The sequence below is a fragment of the Grampus griseus genome (genome assembly GCF_964374135.1).
Source record: "Grampus griseus genome assembly, chromosome: 18".
NCBI classification, from domain to species: domain Eukaryota; kingdom Metazoa; phylum Chordata; class Mammalia; order Artiodactyla; family Delphinidae; genus Grampus; species Grampus griseus.
The window spans coordinates 64,174,354-64,193,633 of record NC_139012.1 but is presented as its reverse complement, the minus strand read 5'-3'; the positions used below and the strand labels follow the sequence as shown (position 1 = coordinate 64,193,633).

General features: G+C 44.9%; 1 protein-coding gene across 1 annotated transcript in view; it reads right to left on the bottom strand.

The window, feature by feature from the left end:
• Nucleotides 1-19,280, bottom strand: part of WDFY2 (WD repeat and FYVE domain containing 2) — a 176,092-nt gene that overhangs the window by 27,794 nt on the left and 129,018 nt on the right. Inside the window, exons 5-6 of the mRNA XM_082676018.1 lie at nt 16,359-16,509; nt 9,482-9,594 (exon numbers count right to left, since the gene is read on the bottom strand). Coding sequence (XP_082532144.1) covers nt 9,482-9,594; nt 16,359-16,509 — 264 coding nt within the window. The remainder of the gene's footprint in view (nt 1-9,481; nt 9,595-16,358; nt 16,510-19,280) is intronic.

Below are 19,280 nucleotides of genomic sequence, written 5' to 3'. Positions count from 1 at the left end.
ATTTCTCTTCAGAGCATTGCCTACTGTCCCAACAGAATATAAGTTCTAGGAGGGCCAGGGCTTTGGCTTTTTCCCACAGGATCTACAATTCTGCCTGCCTTACAGTAGGCATTCAATAAGCAAATGATTGAACGAAGGAGGAAGTACATGAATGACTGTCCTTTGCCTGTTCTTAGGACATGAAACAGGCACATGACATCTCTTTTCCTGGCTGACCAGTGTTGTTTCTGTGCTGGTCTTCACCTATTCCACTACTCATACCTGTTAAGTCAGGGAATGCTCATCTCAAGGAGAAGCTTTGGAGATGGTCTTGCTTGACTAGTTAAGGATTAGGGGGACAGAAAAGAGAAAGATGACAAATATATGATTTCCCCATTTAACATGTGTTTGTGTCCCCCCCCCCAATCATATTCAATATTTGGAGGTGATTAGGTCACTGGGGCAGAGACCTCATGAATGGGATTAGTGCCCTTATGAAAGAGACCCCAGAGAGCTCCCTCACCCACTCTGCTGTGTGAGGTTATAGCAAGAAGACAGCCATCTAGAAACCAGGAAGTGGGTTCTCACCAGACACTGAATCTGCCAGTGCTTTGATCTTGGCCTTCCCAGACTCCAGACCTGTGAGAAATGTTATTTCTGTTGTCTATAAGCCACCCAGTCTATGGTATTCTGTTATGGCGGCCAGAATGGACTTAGACAACATGTAAAATGGGTGGCTCAGGTTCTTTAAATCATGGTGTTAGATTTAAATAATGGTGGGCACTGGTAAAAAGAATGGTTAGAAAGGCTTATTTAACTTTAAAGACTGAATTGGATGGGCTGTTCATCCTGTCCAAACAAACATGGAAATACTTAAATAGGGTTTTCTATGTGCCAAGTGATAGACACCATTCAGCTCCTCCTAACTAATACACACCAACATCTACCAGCATTGCACCACGAGAAGCAGGCCCTCTGGCCTTTGTTGGTGACTATGGGATAAGGATGGTTTATGACAAAGAAATGGGAAGTTGATATACGGTATCAGAAGTGCAAAGGCTCTGGAACCAGATTCTAGGCTCAAGTGACAGCTCTACCCTTATTAGGTATATGACCCTGAGCAAGTTATTTAAGACTTTGAGCCTCAGAACTCTCATCCATAAAAGAGGGATGATAATAGTTTTGTTAAGATTAAATGAGTGGGGCTTCCCTGGTGGCGCAGTGGTTAAGAATCCGTCTGCCGATGCAGGAGACACGGGTTCGAGCCCTGGTCCGGGAAGATCCCACATGCCGCGGAGCAACTAAGCCCGTGCACCACAACTACTGAGCCTGCGCTCTAGAGCCTGCAAGCCATAACTACTGAAGCCCACACGCCTAGAGCCCGTGCTCCGCAACAAGAGAAGCCACCGCAATGAGAAGCCCATGCACTGCAACGAAGAGTGGCCCCCGCTTGCCACAACTAAAGAAAGCCCGAGTGCAGCAACGAAGACCAAATGCAGCCAAAAAGAGAAAAACAAATACCGTGTGCAGCCAAAAATAAAAAAAATTAAAAATAAACAAATTTATAAGATTCAATGAGTGAATATATATAAGCACATGGAACAGTGCCTAGTGCATGGGAAACACTCAATAAACGTGAGCTATGATTATAGTGCAGGAGACCTCATCTGGACCATCTCTGTGACACTGTTTTTTGTTGAGTTAGCCTAAGGCAGTGACCAGCGCGTTCCCATGCTATCTCAACCATCATAAGATCAACTAAAGTTTTAGAAACAAGGTCCACCTCTAGTTTTTGCACATCACATCAGGCTGCAAGGAGTCCGAGCTGGGAAGGGGAGTTCCTGGTAACACAGAGTCATGAAGAGTGAACAGACAACCAGGTTAAAGCCAGGGCATATTCATCAGACTCTCCCAGGGCTCAGACTGTTACACCACAGGCTTCAGGAAAAGTGGGAAAGATGGAAGGAAAAGCTGCAAGATAGGAAACAGGATGGGACTGGGGAGGCAAAATAATCACCCAGTGGTCCCATCCCAGTTCCATGTAAATGACCTAACAACCGGTCTCTATTGGAGGCTGGCTTATAAACTGTAAATCACAGCATTCATTTCAAATCAGTTCAATAAGCAGGTACTGAGCATCTTCTATACGGCAGGCACTGTGCTAAGCTCTGTGGATATATTCAAAACAAATAAGACTCAGACCCTACACCAACACAAATATACAATGTTAGTTCTGGGAACGAGAAGGACACGCACACTGTGTTTGGTGGAGCCGTTCTCTCACAAGACGTGGTTGCTCCCTCTGCCTGGAGCGCCAGACCTACCTTTTATCCCCCAGGTAACCTTTTCTCCCTCTTCAAGGTGCAACTCAGGTGCCCTCTCCTGCAGGAAGCCTTCCCTCCAACACCCCCAATCTAGGTGAGGCTCCCACCTCTGCCCACGTCTCTAAATGTCACCATCACTCACTGGATCCGACTTTGCTGGATTATAAATCTGTCCCCACTGTAGACTTTAGGCTCCACATCTTTGTATTCAAGCACAGTGCACAGAGCTGGGTGCACCAGAGGTGCTCAGTGTACGTTTACTCACCTGGCCCAGTAATTGAATGGCAAAGCAGCACGGGAGGACGATAAAGGAGAGCAATAAGCCGTCACAACAGAGGCTTTGGCAGACACAGAGGAGCCCAGAAGAATGGGGCGGGAAGTCTCTTCTTTCTGCGGCGACTGCTGCCTCTGTCAGCTTCCTGATGAGCAGCAGAGCCCCTTCCACCCGACGCCTCTGGCGGCAGCGAGTCAGCCACCTCAGCGAGCCCAGCTCGCGGAGCAGTGCAGACACAATGCTCCGCCCTCTCCGTCTACACCCGGGCCAACCTCCTCGCCCTGCACGACCCATAACCAGGATGGAGAATGAGAGCCAGGTCTGCGATGGTTGTGGGTTTCCGGGGTTTATGATATTTTAATTGACAAAAATCATTTATTCCATTTCGTTGTCCTTCACTCCAGCTTTCCGCTCCAGAGCTCTCCCTCATGGTTTCATTATATGCTTCTCCCTGCCTTGGCCCTCCACAATATAACCGACAGAATAACTTTTAACATAAATGAATTCATTCTTAAAAGTCAAGGTTTTATCTATACTATTTTATACTCTCTTAAGTGGAATTTTTAATAGCTGCATAATATCCCAAAGCATGGGTGTACCTTATTTCACTTACTGTTAGGTTGTTTAACTTTCAACTATTATACGTTTTGCTAGGATGAACATTCTTATACATAAAACTTTATTCCCATTTCTGATTTAGTTAGAAGAGTTTCCCAACTGTGGAACCAGATCAGAGTATAAACATTTTTAGAAATTTCATACATGTTACCAAATGCTCAGTGAGCTAATTTTTGGAGACTTTTACAACATATCTTGCAAAAGCTAAAGACGAGGTGGAGGGTCACAGAGCCAGGGCTGGAAACTGCTGGCTCTGTCTCTACCAGTGCGACCTGATAACTCACCATGCACATCCCACCACGCGTGCAGGGTGCGGGTGTGCAGACAAAATGCGGCCAGAGGAGAGGCAGCCAAGGAAGTCCTCAGACCACGGAGCCTCTTGAAGAGTCTGTAACCTTTCAGTTACTGCGTTTTGCTCCAGGTTGAAGTGATGAGTGTTTCTGGAAAGGTAAATGTGCTCCGTCTCTAGGCTACACCCTCCTCCTGAGACCCACAGCGGGACATCCAGCTGACTCCTTGCCGCCTCCTCAAGGAGGCCTCTTGGTCATGTTCAGTTTAAAGCACCACGACATTCTCTCGCAAAGCTGCTGTTACTTCTGCCGTTCCCATTTTCAGTAAATGGCGTCACCGTCCACCCAAATGTTCCAGACAGAAACGTGGAAGCCACTCCTGCTTCAACCAATCATCAAGCGCTGCTGACTCATCTCCTAAACAGACCCTGAACCCCTCCTCTACTCTCCACACCCGCTGCTGTTCTCCCGGTCCAGACAGGAGTCCCCTTTTCCAGGGACTCCGGCAGTAGCTTCCTTCTAAAAGGCCTCCTCACATCCATCCTCGTCCCCACTCAGTCCACCACCCGCTGCTACCACGATTCGTTACAACGGAAAGCACGTTACCACCCTGCCTCAACTCCACCGCTGGCTTCCCTCTGCCTGAGAACAACGTCCATCCGAAGTTCTTCACGTTGCCTGGGACGCCAACTTGTATCCCTCACCCCTGGCTCTCCACACAGGCCACTGGACTCCATTCACACTTACCCACTGCAGGCTTCAAACCTGCTTCCTACATCCGGGGTCTGGAATGTTCCCACCACCTGGGTAACTCCTCAGTCTTCTTAAGGTGTTGTTTAAACATCACTTTCTTAGAAGCCCCCCTTTAACTCTGTGGACAAGAAGCCCTCTTGTTAACTGTTCCCAAAGAAGCCCATGCGTGGCCTCGGGGCTTCACAACACTTGTTACACGCATAGTATTTCCAATTATTGCTTTAATTCCATGAGCGGGATTTGAACCAGGGCAAGGACTAGGCTGATTTCATTCACTGATGAGGGGCACCACTCATCACATGGAGAGCCAATGACCTGACGGACTCTAGATGAAAATCCACATCTATTAGATGTGAAAGGCTCTACTGTAAACAAAAATTAAGCTTTCAGCTTAATGATCTGAACTTACATATTTGCACTAAACTGTGCCTGTCCTTGTTTTAGTTATTTTTATTATAGCTACACTGTTACTTTCAATACTTCTCCTAACAGTCAATGAACAAGTCTGGATTTAATTTTCCGTTAAGTAGTATGCTTTGGGCGGTTCACATTCAAGCCCTCCTATTTCCAATATGTTCATACTAACCAAAAAAATTCTTAGAAGAAAAAAAAAAGATTTTATTGATACTAGTAGTTTCCAGTGGCCAAAATCTGATATTTTTCCTCTTTGTTCAAATCAGCGTGTGACGTTTTGGCAGAAATATATTCTAATTTCTGCAGAAATATCAAAGAACTATGATATTTGGCATTTAGCTCCAGAAATAAAACCAGCAGAGGGAGCATAAGAACATAAAATTAGTTTTCTAGATCCCCATGGATTAGTTAGCGCCATGTTTTGGCCTCTGGGTATGGCTGTTAGGAAGATTCCACCACTAACTCACATTTTTATATGACCTTCTGTACTGTAACAGAGAGTGATGGGTGAATGGCTGAAGACTTGTCTGCTGTTGAGTCTGGATCTGGAGTAATTAGATCCCCAAGATCACTCTTTAATGGATCTAGGTTCATCTTAAGGTCTTTGTTTGGGGGGGGTAAGGGAGTCAGGAGGTTAAAACTAACTCTCCGTTCACAGCCCCTTTCTCCAGAATTGTGTCTGGCTGAGTTTGGGACCTCCCAGGGCCCAGATGGACTTACTGCATAGGAAGAGCTCAACAATGTTTGCATCATTGTGGAATCTCTCAGATGCCCTTGTTCTAGCTTTAAATGAATGACCTGTGCTGTAGCCAGACTGGAGATGGGTAGATACTACTGTCTAGGAATAATAACAAATTAGATAGGTGACCTGCTACATTTATTTGCCTTCGTGTTAGATAACAACCTTCCTGGGCTACGTCCTGTCTTCCTCAAAGATATTTCATGATGAAATCATGTGAAAATAGTTTACATTCTTTCAGAAAGATAAGATACAACATCGGGTAGTATTTTATATTGGAACGAATCCGGAAGACATGAAATCCTTGGGCCACCTTTTCACCTCACAGCAGTAAGAAGCACCTACTTACCCCTTTCCTGACCCAGAGGCAGCAGTACAGAACTCGGGGAATTCCTATCTGTGCTCTGGGCAACGTCTGACTTCTAAGGAGCCAGAAGGTCACGCTGAAAGCCACCTCTGCCTCAACCAAATCTGGGAACTCTCCAGCCTGTCACGGCCTCTAAAATGTTACCACACGTCTATCCACTCCCCGCTCTCCCATCACCATAGCCACGCTGCGAGGGACAGTTTCCTACTAGCTCTCCCATCACACTCTCAACTACCAGAGCAATCTTTTAAATCCGATCATGTTAACTTCTTTGCCTAAAACTCTTTCACCGTTTTCCCCTGATGTCAGGATAATGCTCTCAGTGATCTGAACCGACTCTCACTTCCTTTCTGGCTGACACCCACCACCCCCACACTCAGTGTTCCAGCCAAAAAGAGTAACTAGGCGCTCCCAAGAGAGCCACGCTTTTTGCAAATCCCCAGGCCTTGGATTACGCTGGTTTGTTCTGCCTGCCCTGCTCTCCCTACTTCTCTTTCATGAACTCAACACTTACTCCTCCGCCACAATCTTAGGTCGAAGTCATATCTTACCCCCACCCCCCGGGGGGAGACCTTCCCTGACCAACTCCCACGCCCATCCCCGCAACGCGCCGTTCCGTGTTCTTGGACACGCTTCGTGCTGCTCCCGTGCCCCAGACGCTCCTCCACACACCCCGGCCCTCAGGCACTATAATTACTGTTTAGCTTCTGTCTCGCTCACTGGGCTGTGAGGAATTCGAGAACAATGACTATGCCTTTTTTTTTTTTTTTTAAGCAGAGGTCTTCTTAGAAGCCCATGATTTTAAATTTATTTATTTATGTATGGCTGTGTTGGGTCTTCGTTTCTGTGCAAGGGCTTTCTCTAGTGTGGCAAGCGGGGGCCCCTCTTCATTGCGGTGCGCGGGCCTCTCACGGTCGCGGCCTCTCTTGTTGCGGAGCACAGGCTCCAGACGCGCAGGCTCAGTAGTTGTGGCTCACGGGGAAGCCCTGTGCCTTTTCTTTCTGTGACTGGCAGTAGTGGCCGAGGTCAACCAGGGAGAGCCCAGGAGGTGAAGAGACAAGGGTCCCAGGCAGAACCCACCAAGACGACCTCAAAGGAGAGGAGAAAGAGCAGTCAGAGACTTCGATGTGGGAGGAAATGTGTTAGAGAAGCCAATCGAGGGCAGTCACAGCAGGAAGGAACGGCCACAATGTAAAACGCTACCCCGAGGTTAAACAGGACAGAGTTTAAAACATGTCCGGGCTTCCCTGGTGGCACAGTGCTTGAGAGCCCGCCTGCCGATGCAGGGGACACGGGTTCGTGCCGCGGAGCGGCTGGGCCCGTGAGCCATGGCCGCTGAGCCTGCGCGTCCGGAGCCTGTGCTCTGCAACGGGAGAGGCCACAACAGTGAGAGGCCCGCGTACCGCAAAAAAAAAACAAAAAAAACATGTCCACTGGATTTAGCTACCAGCAGGCCACTGGCCACCTCGGGGAGAGCAGTGTGAGAGGAGTGATAGAGACGAGCCAAATTGCAGGTGGCGGGAAAGCCAACGGGAGGGAAGAATGCGAAACGGCTGGGAAAATGATAACTTTTTTAAGACGCGTTGCTAACTGCGACAACGTGAAGGTATTACTCTAGGTGAACTAACCCGGTCACAGAACAGCAAATACTGCACAATTCCCCTCATATGCAGTGCACAGAGACAGAAAGCAGAATGGTGGTTGTCAGGGGCTGGGGGGAGGGGGTTACATGGGCACAGAGTTTCTGTTCTGCAAGATGAAGAATGTTCTGGAGATGGATGGTGGTGATCAGTGCACAACAATGTGAATGTACTTAATGCCACTGAATTGAACACAAAAATGGACAAAAGCATCAATTTTAAGTTGTGTACATTTTACTGCAATTGAAAAACAAAGGAAAAAAGCGGCACTGCTGTGAAGAAAATAAGATGGGATCAGAGGGGTTTTGTTTGTTTTTAACAGAGGCAAGGAACTCAGCATGTTAGAAACTTGAGAAGAGTTGGTCCAAAGGGAGACCAAAAAATTAACTTTCCATGTGGAGACCCCCAGGAGGATGAGTCTGGGGCCAAGGACAGCATGAGGCGGGAGGGCGAGCGATGAGGAGAAAGCGAAGGAAAAGCTTGCTTGTTGGGGAGGGAAGATGGGGTGGCCAAGAAATAAACATTTTTAAAAAGCTTGTATTTGATAACCTCTGTTTTTCTTTGAAGGAGGCCTAGGGAGAGCGGGGAAGGTCTGAAAAAGCTGCTGAGGGACTGAGAGAAGGAGCATACTGTGTACAAAGGACTTAGAGCCGGGTTACATGAGGGGCTGTGAGGCAACTCCTGAGCCTGGACTGGAAGGACGACTCTGCACTGGGGACGATGAGCTGAGGCTCGTGCTGTGACCCCAAACCCGAGTGCAGACTCCGCGGCTGAGTGCGCGGGAGAGACGTGGATACTCTGAACCACAGGTGAAATTTACCAACAAGGAGGAACAAGGGGGCCTGAACTAAGAATGCAGGGAAACGTGTGGCTGAAGCGATGGAGAGGAAGGGAAGATGGGGCAGAGATGCTGGGCAGTGAGGGATCAAGGGAAGGACTCCTCAACAAGGGCAAGAACAAGTGCAGGTGGAGTTAAGGGCTTAGGGAAGCCAAGGATTAGGAGACTGAACTCAGCAGTGAGACAGTCCTGACCTGAGATAGTTTCAGGTCCCCACCAGGCCAGGCTTGGTCAGAGTGTAGGTGGCTAAAAAGAGAAATCCAATCAGGAGAGACCTGGGTTCTATCCACAGGGGAGGTTTCTATGTGCTCTTCCTGCCTCAGGTGTAGATAATTAAGATGATCTTTTATGAATCTTTCCCCTGGATTCAATTTTCTCTTTATTGCATTGCTCTTTTTCCCTTTAGGAACTCCCTTATGAGCTAGATACTATCCCATTTTACATCCTCATTCACCTACTTTTGTTCTTATATGACGTCTAAACTCAAATATTAACCTTGTTCTATACTGAATCATGGGCTGGTAAACTGCAGAAGACACAAAATCCCGTTAAGAACCAGGAAAACAGGCAGTTATTCATTCTCCAGGGTCAACATCACATGTTAAAAATACTAGTAAAAAATTAGTCATCATCATTTACTCAAGTCTTTCAAAGGTTAAGTGTGGATACAGTCTGTCACCTTGCTTAAATGACCTTGAGCAGACCAGTAACATAAAGGGGGCCTTGAAAAGAGCCCCAGAGGAAGGAAAATTAAAGAGGAACTTGTACCTTTTTATGTAGGCTAGCTACCCACGACAAATCTATTTTTCATTTCATTTGTCTTGGAAGTAGGAGTCTGTCTTGCATACCATTTTCTCGCTCCAAGGATGGCAAGGACAGACCGAGGCAGCTGTCCTTCTGTCCAACTGTTTGTGCAGTTGCCACACAGCCTCAAACAATGTCTCATTAACATATGCAAACAAGGGCTTTCTCCAGCGTAGCATGACAAAGAACCACATCACCACCATTTTTGAAATAGACTGTTTGCTCTTTTGTTTGACTGATGGAGAAAATTTCTGACATTGTATCTTACTGAACCATTCTTACTGAACCATTCTGAAATCAGTCACACGCATCACGTGTATCTTTGCACAAGCCCAGATTGTACCTCGTCACTTGCACACCACATCTTGTGAACATCAGAACATGCAGCGGGCGATAGGTCACTGTGAGAGCAGCACATGGAGGGTCTGCTTTCAATCCCACCTGTATGTCCTCTGAATGTTGTGACCAGGGTGCAGTTTTCTTGCTCCAGTTTGAGGATGGTTACTTGGCCTGAGTGGTCACCAATAAACACATGCCGGGTTTCAACATCAAATCTATCATGTAAGCATTAAGGATCGTTTCTCAAAAGTGAGTGGATGGTTTGCCCCCGCCCTGAACACACACACCAGAAAAAACATAAATGTCAAAGAAATGCGCAAATCTCACGGGAGGAGAACTTGAGTATAATGCTGAAAGACACAAAAAGTGGACATAACAAAATGAAAGACATTACTTACTGGACGGTAAGACCCAACATGATAAACATGTCAATTTTCACAACATGAATTTATGAATTTAATATAATCCCTATAAAAGTATCAACACGTGGGTTTTTTCCTACAGTTAGGTATGTTCATTCTAAAGTTCACATAGAAAAATCAATAAGCAAGAAGAGCCAGGAATATTCTGAAAATAAGAGTAATATGGTACTGTGATGGGGGAGGTTAGCCCTACCAGATATTAAAACATGTTATAAAGTCTCTTTAATCGAAAGTGTGGTGCTTAGACAAACAGACCAATGGAACAGAAAAGAAAGTCTAGAAATAGGCCCCAAAGCATGCAGAAATTTAGTACATACCTGATAAAGGTGGCTTTTCAAATGAATAAGGAAAAGAAGGGCGAAAAGTTGGCACAAACTGAGCCAGTCATTTGGAAAAACAAAACAGGATTTGTACTTCACTTTATACCAGGAAGAACTCCAATGTAAAAAATGAAAAATAGAAGTTCTAGATGGGAGAGTTCCTTTATAACCTTGGAGTGGAAAAAGCTACGACTCAAATATACAAACAACAAACAAATGCAATAAGCAAAGCACAAGACAAATTGGAAAAAATATTTGCAACTGATGTCACAAAAGGCCCAAATACCTAATATAAAAAGAGCAATCCAGAAGAAGATTACAAACCTAATAAAAAACAAGCAAGATACATGAATGGATGGTTCAAGAAATGACAATGGTACTTTGCAAAAAAAAAAAAAAAAATTAACCTAGCAGGCTCTCCTTTGAAAGGTTGCTGTTACAAGATTGGCATGGCACCTGGGAACTTGGATTTCAGGAGGGTTCCCACCATTAACAAACAAAAGTGGCTGACTGTGCCTTAACTGTACAAACAATATGGTTTATGCTAAACACCTGCTTTCCTTCTGCGAGTCTGGTTTTTTTTTTTTTCTTTTTGTCACTCCACGCGGCATGTGCGATCTTAGTTCCCTGATCAGGGATCGAAACCGTGCCCCCTGCAGTGGAAGCACGGAGTCTTAAGCACTGGACACCAGGGAAGGCCTCCTTATGGGAGTCTGGAATTTTGGTACATGCAGGAAGAGGGTGCCTGTGTGGCCAGTCAGTCTCCAGTAACTACCCAAGGCCCTGAGTCTCTAGTGAGCTTCCCTGGTTGGTAACGCCTAGCGATCCTACTTGTAGAGATCTACCCCAGAGGCACAATGGCCAAAATATGAATTGACACATGCCTGAAGCTATTCACTCCGTATTACAGTAAGAGCTAAAATTTGAAAACAACCCAAAAGTCCATCAAAAGAGGACTTCTTAACTATGATACATCCATGCAAAAGAATACTACACAGCTGGGAAATTTGACATGGAGTAATTTCCAGGATATATTATTATATATGTATGTATATATATATATATTTTTAAATAGAGACTTAGATGTTACAGCCTTAATAGCCTTCTGTTAACTTTATATTCATTATTATTTTAAAAAAATTTTGGCTGCACCCCACGGCATGTGTGATCTTAGATCCCCGACCAGGGATCGAACCTGCACCCCCGCACTGGAAGCGCGGAGTCCTAACCCCTGGACCACCAAGGAAGTCCCTCTAGCATATATTATTAAGTGTGTGTGGGGGAAAGCCAAGGTTTATGGAAGTTTATATGCTACACTACCTTCATGTAAGAAAGAGGGAAACATAAATATAAGTGTGTGTGTGTGTGTGTGTGTGTGCGCTTATGTTTACAAAAGGAAGCACTTTGATAAATCAAGATTGATCAAAAATGGCTGCCAGTGGAAAAGTGAGAAACAAGCTGACGGGAAAGGGGTGGTAGTGAGACTTCTCTCTCATTACATTGTTTCCATTATGGAATCTTGTAATTATGTACATGTGAAAAATACTTATACATTTTTTTAAAATCCCCTAAATCGACAACAAAGTAAAGTGAATAAACCTACTGTCAACTTGCTGATATAACCACAGAGTTAAAAGAATTATTTCAAGTGACTTTAAAACACAGCGTTTTGACTATACATTCTTGGTAGAATATATTCTCAGGACAAAGAAAGCTGCAAAAAAAAAATCTAAAATCTTATTCAGTAGTCTTTCTATTATAATATTGCTATTACTATTTAAAACAACTTAAATATACCACGGGATAAAGCAAATAAAGAATTATGCTGATGTTTAGGAACAAAGGTTTTTAGCCCAGAAGAATCAAGTACAGAAATGACGTAAAGGGGCTTCCCTGGTGGCGCAGCGGTTGAGAGTCCGCCTGCCGATGCAGGGGGCACGGGTTCGTGCCCCGGTCCGGGAAGATCCCACATGCCACGGAGCGGCTAGGCCCGTGAGCCATGGCCGCTGAGGCTGCGCGTCCGGAGCCTGTGCTCCGCAACGGGAGAGGCCACAGCAGTGAGAGGCCCGCGTACCGCAAAAAAAAAAAAAAAAAGAAGTATGCTATAATGTTAAATTTGAATTAGAAATATTATGTGAACTAATCATTTATTTTCTTTTTTTAAATACACATACATATATTTGCTAGCTATCTCTGAATACTATTCCTCACTAAGAGAAATGGCCAATTCCAGGACTGGGACAGGAAGGTACCAGATGAGCTTCAGACATGTCGTGTCAAAAAGCAAAGACGCTATCAAAGGCTAGTGGGGCTGTATCAAAAAGACATAAGAGCCAACATGATGTGGCTCTTACTGGCCAAAGATGGGACAATATGAGCATCAAAAAAAGGGGGGGGTGCAATTTACTGAAATATACTGAATATGTTATTAAAAAACAAAACCCTAAGAGTTTATAATAATGCTCAAAGCCAGAGTGATTGGCATTTAGTATGATATGAGGAAATATGGAAATCAGGATAATCTTAATAGCTTTTCAGTACTCTTTCCACAAATAGGAATAGATAGAAGAGAACGCTTGGTGGAAAGGCATTTGACTATATAGGGTGACATCTTGGAAATATCTCCAACAGGAATAAATTCTTAAAATGAAGAGTACCTGAATTAGTTTTGTGGAAGCATGAAAAATGTGACCAAAACTTGGTCAAATGACAGACTGAAAGGTGTGGCTAGGTAAAGTATTCACAAAAATAAAGACCAGCAATTGAAGTGGGGAAGGAAAACAGTTCTATTTCCTACATCAGCCTGCCATGGGACCCTTGGGAAATACCTCCGTTCTGCTATATCTAGTTGTGCAGAGGGCTAGCTCAAAGATTTTAATACCCTAGTTCTAATCCTGGTTCTGCCAGTTAACAGTCATGTGACCTTGAGAAGGTTTCTTATTCTTAATCTTTTTGAGCCTCTCTGAGGCTTTTCTACAAGTGAAAATTGAGAATTAGGTCTTTATGTTTTGATAGTGAACAAAGTAACATTATGTAGAAGTACTATGTAAACTCTCAGGGACTGCAAAGGTAAGATATTTTCTTCTTTTTCCTCACCTTCACTTTCTTCTTATTGTTGTTGTTGGTAACATGATAGTTCACTTAATATTCACTTAAATAGTTAAGTGAATATTAGTTCACTTAAAGCAACAAAGATTTTGAGGTGATTCCGAAATTGATAATTCAACTTGTGAACTAGTCAGTCTCTGTCATCCTTTATTTCTCTACTTGAATTTTGGTTACTTTCATTGCTTATTTACTTCTCTCCTAAGAGGCCTGAAAGAAGAGGAAAAAGGGTGATGTCAATCTGACTTATTCTATCACTTGTTGGCTTGACTATTTGAGGTGTAGATGGGAGAGAATCAATCCGTCTGTAGAAAACTCTTATGTACACCACCAGTGCCCACTATGAAGAGAAATAGGGGTCATAATATTATTCTGAACATTTTATGTTATTTTAACAGATCTTCTTCCTTTCCTTATCACTAAAAAACTGAAAAACCAAAAAGACCAAAAAACCAAAAACCGGTAAGTACAGAAGGTGGCAGAACGAAGAGGAGGGGTGAGGTGATGGAGGAGGGTTCCCATGAAAAAAGCATGTTTAAAAACTGAATTTTAACGCGAACCCCAACACTGTATGGGTTGCCCGTTAACAATCTATGCATCAGGCAGCTCCCAGAAAAAACCCTGCAGCCTTGGGAAAGTTGCGTGGGTCTCGGCTGCAAAAGCAGTGCTGTTATGCATCAGCATGCGGCACTGGGAAAATACCAGGCAGACAGATGCTCCCAGGTGCAAGGGCTGGCACTGTGGTTCCAGAATTGGAGCTAAGGAGGCAGAGCTGGTAGAGGTGAGGGAGTCTTCTGGAAGGCTCACCAGGCATCACCAGTACTCTCTGTCTGCAGTATTGCAGCTGCCTTCCACCTTAATAGCAAGGTTGGACTGGAGGGTCATTTGCACTGGGGAAGGAAGCCTGAGGCTTTCACTGCACACACAAGTTTCTGATAGCCAATCACATGTTTTTTTTCTGCTTGGTAAACCACATGGCAAAGAAGAGTCGAAAAATGAAGATGACTTTTGGAGATGCCGGAAGAGAGGAGTCAAAGACTATAAGAGTCAGGACAAGTTTAATTCTGTGTACTTGTGGGGTTTTTTGTTTTTTGTTTTCATTTTCAGATCGTTTAAACAGTAAACTTCTTAAGGGCAAGATCTGTATTTTTTTCTATACTCCTTGGTTTGGTTAGGTGATACAGAAGATACCTCACTAGGCGTAGCTAGTGATATAGAAGCCAGTATGTTAAGAACAAATTATATGGATGCCATTAGTTCTGTTCTCAGAGGGATAATGCAGTATAATGGGAAAAGCCAGCAGTCCAAGGCAGAAGACCTGGGTTCTGGTGGTGATTTTCCTACATACCAGCTGGGTGGCTGCAGATAAGGCATGTGACCCTCTCTGGGCTTCAGCTGGCTCACCTGTACATGAGAAACTGGATGGATGATCTCTAAGGGAGATCCAATACTAACACTACAAGAAATCATTAATCCATTGGCAGGAGAGTTCATGTATTTCAATTCAAGCATTATGCTTGTCTGAACTGGCTTTTAGAAAGTAAACTTTGGAGTTTCTTTCTTTAAGCACCCTCTCAAAGATAAGTTGATCTTTTTTTTTTTTTTTGCGGTACGCGGGCCTCTCACTGTTGTGGCCTCTCGCGTTGCAGAGCACAGGCTCCGGACGCGCAGGCTCAGCAGCCATGGCTCACAGACCCAGCCGCTCTGCGGCATGCAGGATCTTCCCGGACTGGGGCACGAACCCGTGTCCCCTGCATCGGCAGGCGGACTCTCAACCACTGTGCCACCAGGGAAGCCCGATAAGTGATCTTGATTTCCATTCCTTGTCGCCCTTGCTTCTGGTCTTCTTGGTAACATGCCACTTTTACAGCCTTCCATATGGCCATTCTCAGTTTCTTCATCTTGCCCTTCCAGTTGGAAAATAAGAGTGACATTAGCCTAAACACACACACACACACACACACACACACACACACACAGAACTACTGCCACATGTCTGCAAGGAAACAGCAAGGTGCAATACTTTGTCAGGTGGTTGCAAATCACTGAACAGGCATATAAATACTAGATGAAAATCTGAAAGCAAGTCTTACTGTTTCATCCTGCTTTTGCAGACAAGTGATCTGTTTATAACTATTTCCTCATCTGTCAGAAGGTGGAGAGATTCTACGCTTTTTAAAGAAGAAACTCAGGGTCCTTTACTCCTCAGAGCGGTAGCATCACCAGTACAGGCTTCTCACTTGTCAGGCCTGTGTTCACTGGAGCCCAGGGGGCTGGATGTGAGGATTACCCAGCATTGGCAGGTGTTCACACCGAGCACATGGACCCTGGAGACTTGAGAGATAAGAGTTAATATCGTTCTACATATCCTGGAAAAGTCTGGTACCTGGAACAAAGACTGCATAGCATTACTGTGTAGATACCAGTCAGCCTACTCTGGTCCCGGCATGGTGGCCTCTCAATAAATATTCTTAAAATGAACAGGAATCCTGTGGTTCTTCTGCCAGGCACCAAAATGGGAATGTTTCCAACCTTAATACCTATGTGTAAATTATTTCTGTTCAAAAATAAAAGACTGTATTTCAGTGACGGTTTTATCTCCATGTTCCATAATTCTTTCTGACAGCTGAGGCTCACAATTCTGGGCTGTGTACTGTCTAGATGTCAGACTTTGTATCACAGCAGACCCACAACCTGCTCGGCAGTAACTTATTTCAGGTGAAATTACTTTACTCCACCTACATGAGGACCCTTGATGATTTATGTGTTAGGAAAGTTTATAAGCACTTTTTTTTTTTCTTGCGGTACGCGGGCCTCTCACTGCCGTGGCCTCTCCCGTTGCGGAGCACAGGCTCCGGATGCTCAGGCTCAGCGGCCATGGCTCACGGGCCCAGCCGTTCCGCGGCATGTGGGATCCTCCCGCACCGGGGCACGAACCCGTGTCCCCTGCATCGGCAGGCGAACTCCCAACCACTGCGCCACCAGGGAAGCCCAGTTTATAAGCATCTTAATCAGTAGGGCAACTAGCAAATAAAACAAGAAACTTTCAAGTTGCACATACCCAAAATGTTCATGAAAGAAAGAAGTCAACAGCTAAGTTCCCACCAAGGGATTTTGTCCAGCAAAGGATACTGCAGGCCTGAGGCCACAGCACTGGTGCGATAACCTCCCAGGCGTTGCCCACTCTCAGAGCAGTGCCAGGCAAATTGCTTGTCCTGTCCCGTGCTCAGCACCCACTCCAGCTCCAGGACAAACAGGATCATCGTCACTCTGCTCTGATGCGCTAAAAGCCAAGAGACAAGAAAACAACCCATAAAGCATCCTACAAGAGGCTGGTAAAGCATGGTCCACAGAGATGCATCATTCCCTCCTCCCCACCCCAGAGTAAGCTGAACAGTAGATAATCGTTACAAACAAGGGCTAGAACAGTGGTTCTCATCAGGGGGACAGGCATGCCCCTGGAGAAGACCACATCCACGTTTCCATAAGAAAATTTTCCCCAACCACTTCCCTGGCGGTCCGGTGGTTAAGATTCCATGCTTCCAATGCAGGGGATGTGGGTTTGATCCCTGGTTGGGGAATTAAGATCCCACATGCCACGTGGCGTGGCCAAAAAATAATTAATTAATTAATTTTTATAAAAAGAAAGAAAATTTTCCTAACACCCAAAGGGCCTGGACCACCTCTCTCAGACATGTTAGAACTGCTGGACTAGAGAAAGGCAGATCAGTGTGACTACAAAACACATTAGGAACAACGTTCTGCTAATAAACTCACTGGTGTCTGTTTATTTAAGCTTGAAAAAAAGCAAAGAGCATTACTGTTCTCCTTTTGATGAAGGTTTGCTTTTAAACCCACAACAAAGTTCTAGATGAATTTTCTGTGAGAAATTAAACGCTTGGAGCTTGGAGAGGAGGGCAGAATTATTCCCAAGTGCCATATAGAAAAGAATGAGATATCCCTTACGTCAAAGCATACATAATGAGAGCAAACTTCCCAGGGCTGCTCATATACAAGGACAACACCATCACGGAAGTACTGCATCACACAATTTCAGAGTTAGAAGAACTATTCATGTCATCTACTCCAGCTCCCTATTTTACACGTGGGCAAACCGAGGCACGATCGAGTTGAGTAGTTTGGCCAATCTCATGGCTTCTCAATTACCAAATAAAATCAGTAAAATATTCGCTTTCTTCCTCTTACACAATTCCAGGGGGAGAGGTATAGGGGGTCCACGGCCACTGAACAGAGCTGACTGGAATAAACAAAGATTGATATCCCAGAACTTGGACCCACTGGGCTCTGTGCCCAGGAACTGGCAGCCTGGTGGGTGAGAGGAGACTCATCCTGTGTGTGACGAGGTGACAGAGAAGCCATCAGCTTCCCATTTGGATCATGAAAATAGGACTGGACGTGGATGGATCAATGCAGCTCTATCAGCAATAACAGCATCACTGCCAATTTCTGAGTGTCTAACAAGTGCCAGGTACTTAAAGATATTGTCTCACTTAGTCATTGTAATGACTCTGCAAAGCTGGGTGTTTTCCTCCTTTTACAGACACACCCCAGCCTTGCCAAGATGGTGCTTCTAGACTGGCTAACAAACAATACAGTCCGAACCATAGTGAATACCTCCGGGACAGACATTTCACCAGATGCCTGATGTTTTAAAATCCGATATTTGGCGCTTGGAGAATCTAAAGGGATTGAGAAGGGGTATAGAAACAACAATACTGTTAACATCTCTACCCAGTATCTGCCTTTCAGAGAATCGGCCACCATCAAGATCAAAATGTCTTAAACTAAAAGATGGGGCTTCCTGGAGAAGCTTCTGAAGATCTTGTCATGTCTGTGTCATCAAAGGCCCAATTTAAGTTCCACCAATGGTGGAATAAAAGCGAACTCTCTAATGGTTCACTTTCAACTGTACCCACGTCTACTGCAGGCAGAAAGTGGTCCCCAGCGCTTCGCTCCCTTTTCTCATGAAGGGGCCTTTGATCTTTCTGTTACTTTGTAAGTCCAAGGGGTTGACAGTAGCCCAGAAGATAAGGGGGTTTACCGCCCTCTGAGCTGCCAGAGGAGGAGACGGAGGCTCAAAAATGTTATGTGACTTGCTCAAAGCTACACAATCAATGAGTGATGAGGCTAGAATTAAAACCCTAGTCTCTCTGCCAAAGTTGGTTCTCTTTCTCTGTCAGGCTGCCTATGACTACTGAAAAGACAAACAAAAACAAACAAAAAACAAACCCTAAAACTCAAAGCACATAATCTTTCTAAGGTGACAGAATTCTCTTATACGAAAAGAAACCCTTTGAAGATACATACGTATTGTTAAGCTTCAGGAACCTGGGCTTGAAGCCTGGCTGTACTTCTTAAATAGGAGCCAGGACCTTGATCTTACGGAGGAAGCATCCAGTTTCTCACAATTAAGTACAGTTGACTCTTGAACAATGCACATTTGAACCGCGTGGGTCCACTTATACGCAGATGTTTTTCAACAGTAAATACTACAGTACTACATGATCCAAGGTTGGTTGAATCCGCGGATGTGGAGGAACCGTGACACAGAGGAACCGCGATACGGAGGAACTGCGGATATAGAGGCCCGATATAAATTATACATGGATTATCCACTGTGGGGAGGGTTGGTACCCTTTACCACTGCATTATTCAAGGGTCAACTGTATGATGTTAGCTATAGTTTTTTGTTTGTTTGTTTTTGTTTTTTTTGTTTTGTGGTACGTGGGCCTCTCACTGCTGTCGCCTCTCCCGTTGCGGAGCACAGGCCCTGTGGCCATGGCTCACGGGCCCAGCCACTCCACGGCATGTGGGATCCTCCTGGACCGGGGCACGAACCCGCGTCCCCTGCATCGGCAGGCGGACTCTCAACCACTGCGCCACCAGGGAAGACCAGCTATCGTTTTTTATAGACGTTTCTCTCTCAAGTTGAGGAAGTTCCCCTCTATTTGTAATTTGCTGAGAGTTTTTATCATGAATGGGTGTCAGATTTTATCAAATGTTTCTTCTGCATCAATTAATATGATGATTTTT